This window comes from Populus euphratica, unplaced genomic scaffold (assembly GCF_000495115.2).
Source record: "Populus euphratica unplaced genomic scaffold, PopEup_1.0 scaffold1019.1, whole genome shotgun sequence".
Lineage (NCBI taxonomy): Eukaryota > Viridiplantae > Streptophyta > Magnoliopsida > Malpighiales > Salicaceae > Populus > Populus euphratica.
The window spans coordinates 66,213-75,094 of NW_011500876.1; the positions used below are offsets into that span (position 1 = coordinate 66,213).

General features: G+C 39.5%; 2 protein-coding genes across 2 annotated transcripts; one reads left to right on the forward strand and one right to left on the reverse strand.

Moving 5' to 3' along the window:
• Positions 1-1,176: 1,176 nt before the first annotated feature.
• Positions 1,177-4,363, reverse strand: LOC105116686 (probable beta-D-xylosidase 5). The gene is made up of 5 exons (XM_011014134.1): positions 3,633-4,363; positions 3,312-3,481; positions 3,086-3,183; positions 2,218-2,982; positions 1,177-2,073 (listed from the first exon to the last, which is right to left on the reverse strand). Exons 1-5 carry the CDS (start codon positions 4,314-4,316, stop codon positions 1,406-1,408), a joined length of 2,385 nt encoding a protein of 794 aa, XP_011012436.1. The 5' UTR covers positions 4,317-4,363; the 3' UTR covers positions 1,177-1,405.
• A 1,103-nt stretch (positions 4,364-5,466) lies between these two features.
• Positions 5,467-8,873, forward strand: LOC105116688 (uncharacterized). Its single transcript, XM_011014135.1, has 4 exons — positions 5,467-6,669; positions 7,123-7,377; positions 7,462-7,553; positions 7,915-8,873. Exons 1-4 carry the CDS (start codon positions 5,764-5,766, stop codon positions 8,654-8,656), a joined length of 1,995 nt encoding a protein of 664 aa, XP_011012437.1. The 5' UTR covers positions 5,467-5,763; the 3' UTR covers positions 8,657-8,873.
• Positions 8,874-8,882: the final 9 nt, after the last annotated feature.

Below are 8,882 nucleotides of genomic sequence, written 5' to 3' on the forward strand. Positions count from 1 at the left end.
AGGGAACATGTGAACGAGAAGACCAAGACTTAAAAGAAGATTAATGGAGATAATTATATTTATATCTTTTATTTTTAAGGCAGTGCTAGTTTATTTGGAGAATTGAAGTATGGTGTCTGTATGGCATGTTGTTTTGTGTAGTTTCTTCATGAAACTGAGATTATCTGTGGGCACCTTGGATTGACTTTTGTGATGGCAGTACTAAAGATAACGAATATTTTATCCATCGACACCTGTAAGTTAAAATTGAAAATATTGAGAACTAACTGCTCATCGTAAACTCCTCAGCCATCAACAGTTGGTAGCAACAAGTCTGTTTTGTTTTATATTATTATTTATGCAATTAACTGGGTTGATTTCTTTGTTCCATTAAATAAAAGGTGACAGCGGGTCAGCCCATTTTTTTAAATTGTGGAGTATTTGGACAAGTAGTTGTGTTGGATGTGTCGTGATGATGACTTGTCTGTCAAAAGTTTGGAAACCTAAGCTTACTTGCATTTTTATGTCTAGAAACTTTTTTTTTCTTTCCATTTTCTTTCCCACTCGGTTTTTTTAGCAACAACAGTGAAAACCAAGGATTTGCTTACCATGGTTTGGAATAGATGTTATTGTAAAGGAAATCAAGGATTCGGTCAACGATGTTGAATGCATGTTTTTTTCTTACATGGTAACAGATCTGCTCAGCCAACTGATCAGTAGCTTGTTAAGGCATCTAGACTTGCTTGAATCCTGATAACCTCTTGTATCAGTTATCACAGTGCAGGAGGATGTTTCTTCCGGCAGTCATCAATGAAGTCGACAAATTTTCACTTTGTTGTGTTTTAGAATGATTTTGTACTCCAGCACCATGAGTTTGATTTGCAAGGGTAAAATCATGTGGTGTTCTAAAAGGAGGACTGGAAAGTTAAAAACATTTCAGGGTGTTTAGATCTTTTTCTTTTTTGTTTTTAATGGTGGGTGCTGTTTACTGTGGTTTATGGTGAAGGGAGAGAAAATAGATGAGAATCTTCCTGAAATGATCTTGAACTAGCCACCTTTTAAAGTTAAAATGCCATAACCGGAATTACCTACACGCTGCCATATTTGTGTCGGAACCTCATCAAATCGTGAAATCCACTTATCATAGAACAAACTCGTGAGTCATAATTAAAAAACAAATAGATCATAGCTCAGCTGGTTAGACCGTGTAGCTGTTAATTATAAGCTTGAAAGTTCAAACCCTTCATATAGCGTTTTCCATTATTCTATTTATGTTTCCTTTTCTTTTAACTAATTTCGAGTACAAATAGCATAAATACTATCTATCTTAAGCTTAAGGTCGCGGGGTCGCCTGGTATTTTCGGATCAGGAGTCAGGACATCAACTCCAGGATGAGGACACTCATGGGAAATTAATCCTCTTTCTATTACATAAATGTGAATCCTCCCAAGCTTCCATTTTGAGCCAACCTAACGTTGAGATGGTACCTCACTTGATGCTCGCTCGGAGATCCAATTATAAATGTATGCTGTCCCGTTACCAGCTTCCTCTGTCCGTCGCTATCCACAAGACTTAGTCCCTTGCACACATCCACAGCCAAGGTTATATTATTTGTGTTGCCCTTTTTCACATGCACCCTGTCAAATGCAGCAAGTTGCATATTTGGTGGACCTGTTATCTCTGCTGATTTAGGTGGCTTCCAAAAGATTAGCACCACATGATCTCCATTCGCTGGCCCATTGTTTCTCACACCAATGACTAGAACAAGTTGCAAATTGGTGCAGTTTACACTCGAAACATCAATGGCTTGGCCATTAGGATAAGGGTCTTGTTTGGAGGAATAAACAGAGGGAATGCCACTTGGATTAAGAAAAGATTTCAATGGAACTAGTAAGGTAGAAGGAGTAGAAATAACAAACTTCGAGAAAGTTGAGTAGCTTAGTCCATGGCCAAATTCATATAATGGTTTTCCAGTGTAGAACCTGTAGGTTCTTCCAGGGAAGTTATCAGTTGCATTGGCTCTTAGGTTCATGTTTGTCATTGGCACTTGATCGGAGTACTCTTTTGGATACCATGTAAAAGGAGACCTTCCAGCTGATAAGATGAAGAGATTGTCAGTACGAAGGTGGTAATTTGTAACCTTTGTCTTGGCTAGAAACAGATATAAATGGGTAATAGAATGCTCAAACATGAGATGCAGAAAATTATGTGGTTTGGAAATTGAAATAGAAAGATTACCAGGATTGTGGTCTCCAAATATGACCTGAGCTATGGCATCTCCTCCAGCTTGACCAGGGTAGCCAACCCACAAAATCCCTCCAACCTTGCTCTCATTCTTGGCAAAAGAGATATCGACAGGACTAGCAGACATTACAACAAGAATCATTGTTCCATTTGTAGCATTAGCCACATCCTTCACAAGTTTTTCTTGATATCCTGGCAATATCAGGTTCTCCCTATCCAAGTCCTCTTGCTCTATAGATTGATCATGCCCCATCACCAACACCACCACATCTGCCGTAGCAGCAGCCTTAGTTGCTGGCCCAGCAAGCGATTCATCAGTGCAATTCACGAATGGACACCCGGCTGCATAGGTGACAGATGAGATGTACTTCTGCAGTCCTTGTAAAGGTGTAGTGTATTCACAAGGTATACCAGCATAGATGCTTATCATAGCCACGGTAGCATTACCATTTGGTCCTATAACAGCCAAGTTTTTTGTGGCGTTTTTAGACAAAGGAAGAGCTCCCTTATTGTCTAGCAAGACTATCCCTTGCTTTGCAGCATCAAGCGCTAGCTCTTGATGTTCTTCAGTACATACATCTGATGGTCCAAGATTTCCAAATGGGTGCAATTTTGGGTCCCCGTCAAAGAATCCAAGTCTCATTAGGACTATATAATTGTAGATTAAGGCTTGGTCTACAATAGATTCTTCAATTTTGTTTAACTTGACTGCATTCTCTGTATACCTTGGCAAAAAATCTCCGCAGTTCATGTTTAAACCTGTATTACATGATCATTATAAGGTATCAATACTCAAGAAGAGTTGGAATCTTCAATTTTCAGACAGTCATCAAGGATTCTTGCAAGTGCATTGTATGTGTACCTGCTTTTAAGGCCAGGGTTACTGCATCTTCAGGTGTGGCTGCATATTTGATTCTGTCATAATAAACCTCAATGGAATCACAATCTGATACAATATATCTGCCCAAAAACGCACAAAACAGAAGTTAAAACATGAAAAATATAAATCAGAAGAAAAAAGTTCCTATTTTCCTGTTACTTGATTCAGTACTCATATATGCCTAGGAAAGAAGTAGAAGTCAACAAACCCGTCAAGATTCCATTGTTCTCTGATAACCCCTTTAAGCAGGTCTGGATCGGCACAAGTAGGAATGCCATTAACCCTGTTATATGAACACATCACACCACTCACACGACCCTCCTCCACACAGCTCCTAAATGGCGGTTGAAATGTGTCCTCTAGGTCCTGTTTTGTCACCTTCAAAGCAAAAATAGCGTTGTTCTCAATATTGTCATTGGGAAAGTATACCACAGTTGAAAGAAAGAATTCATCAAGAAAGTTATCTGCTGGCCATATTAACACATTGATGCAGTGAAAATGGTAGTTCATATCCAAGATTCACTCATACCTTGGCATCAAAGTGAAATCGATCGACACCTTTCCATTTGTCAAGGTCATATGCAGTATAATGCTTGCAGCAACTCGATACCTTAAGTCTATTTCCAGTGGAATTTCCTTCCTCGCCAACTTCTTGCAAGCCCCTAACATAATTTACAGCATATTTTGACACCACCAGAGGATCCTCCCCCGGTGTCTCTTGGCCCCGACCCCACCTTGGGTCTCGAAACACATTAATGGTGGGACTCCAATATGTTAGCCCGGCTAAACCGACATTATACATGGCCCGGGCCTCAGTTGACACCACTTGTCCCATCTTAAACCATAATGTTGTATTAAAACTAGCAGCGGACAAAATCACAGCTGGGAAGCTAGTGGCACCTGGTACTGTAGCATTAAAATGTACACCATAACCGACACTTGCCACGCCGTGAAGTGCCTCAGACCACCACTCGTAAGCAGGGACGCCTAGACGGGAAATCCCAGCAGCATGATTTCCTAGTTGTTCCGCCTTTTCTTGTAACGTTAAGCGTGAGATAAGATCCTTGGCTCTGTTCTCGTATGACAGGGATGTGTTACAGAAGGGAAACTGTCTCGTTTCAGGAATGTTCTTGTCACAAGCAAAATTCTGAGCGAAACAAGGGACTGTTAGGAGCGACGAAAGAAGAAGTGCTAGGAAAAGTTGGATATTCATGGTTTTTTTTTTACAGTTCGTTTTGTTTATTTCTTTGCATTATTAGCAATTGGCTAAGGTTTTATAGCTGAGGCTTAGCCTTGATGTCACCAACATGGTTTCTATGCCAATTAGATGGTTTGCTTGTTGATTGAGGTATATAGATAGGATGGGGCATTAATTTGACCGATTCCTTCCTAGTTTAAGATGTGATAATGTTAGGATGCTTAGGAACAACAAAAGCTAGTTTGTGGACAATGATAGGGTCCCAAATTTATTTCGGGGACAGTATAAACTTACATATACCTCCAGCATCAGTTTTTTGGAGTTATTACAGAGCACGAAAAGCAGACTGTCATTCTTTAATCTATCCCTTTCTTTTATTTTCTTATTCGATTTTCTTAGCGTGGAGAGTCTTTTAAGCAAAGCATTAGAGAAGCCTGGCCATGAAAATTATCAGCTGTCTTTTCGAGGCCTACGTTGTGTTTGGGGATTTGGCTGTTCTATGCTGACACATTCTTTCGCGGGATCACTTTCCCAAATGCACCCTTGCAATCCGTATTGAAATTAGAGGTTTTCACTATGTAACTCTGACCTCAACCAATCAAATTGGACCACATCTCAACATACTTTATTAACTTCTCAAAATAATCAAGCCAGGGAGGCAGTATGATGACAGACATCATGATTTTTTGTTATTTTAACTCTGCAGTAAGGAAGCGGCTTGATCTTGGCTTGGTATAATATAAAGCAAAAGCGTCTTACTTATGTGCAGTCATGCAAGAGTGCCTTCTAAGGAATTGCAAGCACTGCACTCTACTTTCCATTGAGCGGCCCACCAAATCAGTAATTTGCAACACAAAAGGGATGAAGTTGATCTAACAAAAAGAACCGTTCTTTGGAGAATTACAAGACTGACTTGGCACTTGCTGATGGTTCGCTCGGAAAGATTTTCTGAACCCTGAAGGAGTTATTGTTTTGAAGTTCCGGTTTCTTAAGCTAGCCCAAACTTGATTTGTGCTTTCCCAAAATGTATAGGCCAGGCCCGGTTTATTATTTTGTTTTTTTAGAGTTCTAATTGCAATTTTTATCATTGTCATTGGGACAGCGAAGTTATAAGGAGTTCATATTCCATAATCCAATGCAAAGGGCCTAGAATATTTCCCTTTTGACCATTTCTAACTCTGTCTATTTGAAGATAACGATCTAAAATTCTCCTATCTGAAATCATCAAAAAACCAAAAACAACAAATTCAGATAATTCCCTCTTTTGGACCTCTCCTGCTGTTTCATAGCCTATAATCACTCATTCTTCAATCTTCTTCATGAACAAAATCAGGATTTCAGTTTCATTGATCCAAGAAAATTATTTGATGTTTCATAGAGCCAGTCTGTTGACTTGTACACTATATAGCATTCTTTATGTTTCAAGATCTTGAGTTTCTCTGATCACTATTTTTTCAAGAAGATGGCAGAGTTGAAATCTGGGGTTCTTGTGAAGTTTCTTCAAGAAATGGATGTTGATGGAAACACAATACGCGATTGTAAGCCCGTGTTGTTACAGATTAGAAGTATAATTCCTCTGTTAAGAGAAGGTAATCTTTGGCCTAATCAAGGATTCTTTTTGAAGATCTCGGATTTGACACATGCATTGTATGTTTCATTGCCTCAAGAACAAGATGAATTGATTCTATATGACAAATTGCATCTTGGGCAATTCATGTATGTGGAGAAATTGGAGGCTGCATATCCAGTTCCAATGCTCAGAGGCATTAAGCCTCTTCCAGGAAGGCATCCATGTTATGGGAATCCTAAAGAACTTCTCTCGATTGATAATTTGAAAAAATTTCTTGGTGTATCCAGTTTGGAAACTATGGTTGAGGATTGCATTGAGGTACCGAAGAAGACAGAAACGGAAAAGCCTAGATCTTTAAGTGTTCCGAAAGTAAGTGCATATGAGGGGACAGGTTATAAAACCGGGGGCCCTAATTGCATTACTGATCAAGGTGGTAGTGATATGGTAAAGAAACCAGGCGTAGGATCTCGCTCCATTAGTGCTTCAATAATAAGCTCACGTGAAGGAATGCCTAGAAGGGCACCGAATTACAGGCCTCACAAGGTAGAAGTTGAGAGTGCCTTGAGTCACAGGCATAAAAAGAGTGGTGCTGGAAGCAATTATAAGGGACTTGCGAGACATAAATCCACGAATGCTTATGAAGATAGTGATATGGAAAGTACAATGTCATTCAACTCTACATCATCAACATTCAAGAGAAGAAGCTGGCATGGTAGGGAAGCTCCAGCAATTGATATTTCTGACACCCCTATTGACAAGAATGATTTCGGGATTGATACTAGAAGCAGCAGACTTTCTGTGAGTTCTTGAACTTCTTTGCACCTTTGTCATATAACTGGTGAAGGTTGTGGTCTCAAGATTCTGTGACTTCTCAAGAAGAATGAATCATGGATTACGGATAGTTATCATTAAACAAACTGGAGCACAAAGCTGTGTAACAAAACTTGGCTGCATATTTCGAACTTAAAAAAGTAGAAATTCAAAATGTTTTTAGCCCAATTATCAAATATACTAGGGAAACAATGGAATTCTTCCTATTTTCTCAATTTCACAAAAGATTTTTCTCCAACAAAATAATTCATATTTAAGGAGTAATTACTGAATCAATTTACGATTCAATGATTTAAAATCATGTTTTTGCCATATGAAATGGTTGCTTTGTTCTAGTAATGTGTGCTTCTCAAGAAGTTCTTTAATCTCTTCATTCCGCTAATATTTTAAAATAACTCCATGCTGTCTCTTCATGGACAGATTTCGCCAATTAATTCGTTGAAGTATGATAGCTCTGATGACAATTCAAGCTCCAGATCGAAAAGAACAGTTGTTAGTTTATCCACAAAATCATCCAAGATATCCAGCAAGGGTAGCCGTATCTCAGTGCCAGGAAAAATAAGTGAAGATTATGTTGATAGAAAAGTGAATTTCAGTTCGTTAAGCAATAAAAACTCAGCAGGCACTAACATATCATGCGATTTCCTTCCCTCTACTCTGGTGAAACTTGGCCAGGTATTGCATGTGCTGTACTTAGCTAAACTTTATGAGCACTTACCTTGACTATCTGTCTGATAAATGGGTTGATATGTTCTGCAGGAGGTGTCAAGACAAAGAGACATTGCTCTGCTTGCTGCTGTTGAAACTTTGCAAGAGGCTTCTGCTGCTGAAAGATTGCTCAAATGCCTAAGGTCTGCATATTTATGCTTCTGGAGTGTAATTTCAGGAGCTGCCAACATTCTGTTGCACATCATTCAGATCATGGATATAATTTAATTATTTTACTCGGTTAAAATTTCTTCCTAATATGTGAGCTTTACCCTTTCTTTTGGTAAGAGCATGTGTCCCTACGAGCACTTGATTGCCTTATCCTTGCAACTTGGCAGCTTCATGCATGAAGGTTTCTGCATGACAGGAATGAACTTATTTACCAGTCTGTTTCGTTCTCTTTTCCATTTACTCATGACAGATATGAGCAAGTATAAGCTGTGATTGAATCAGTTACGACTTCAACAGTCACTAGACTAACCTTCCTTCTCCCACTTTTCTCAGCACATACTCCCAGCTTCTGAAGGCGAAGGGGAATGATCAGCAACTATCAGTTGACAAATTCTTTACTCTTCAAGATGACTTGACTAATACCAGGTTAATTTTGCATTCACTAACGAGTATTGGTCAGCGAAGAACAGCTGATACCGATCCAAATGCCCCTAATGCTGTTGGGGAAGCACTAAGACTCGCATTAGACAGAAAGCAAAACGCCACTTCATGGACTAAAGCTGCCGTGGCATCAGATCTCAACCTTATTTCTGATCACAGCAAAACCAAAACTCTTTTTCTAGAGGCTACGAGTGCAGAAAAATCATCAACTAAATCCATTCGTGGCAAACGTAAAGAGGGATTGTCTAGGAAACAGGTAAGCAATGATGAATTGTATGCTGGGTTGGCACTTGACATGGACAAGCAACCAGATTGGGTGAAAGGGAGTGTTTCACCTGTATGTGCTGAACTAGCAAATTCCTTGAACGATGAAAGTAGAACATGGTTTTTGAGTAACCTTGAGGAATACTTAGATTGGGTCAGTAGCAAAACAAATTCCAGAAAGTCTGATAGCCAGGTAGCTGAAATGATGTTCATGATCAAGAGAGTGAATGACTGGGTAGAGAACGTGAGACGCAAAGACGGTTCCTCATTGAAGGATTCTGAATTAGAAGCTTGCGGGAGGGTGAGGAACAAAATATATGAAATACTGTTGAAGCACGTTGAGAGAACCTGTCAAGAATCCAATGGTTGATCCCGGCGAGAGACATTAGCGACGAGGTTAGCTTGTACGCAACAGTTAGAAGATCTGTACTGAGATTTTCCCAGTTGCAGAAGTACTATTCCGCCACTAATGTACGGTGTTGTGCCCATGGAGGCAGAGACTAACAGGCAAGAGAAGAGGGGCGGTTCCTCATTGTTTTCATTAAATTCACAATAGTCCTTAATAGTCTTATAAGTTCCCAAACCCCCCCCCCCCC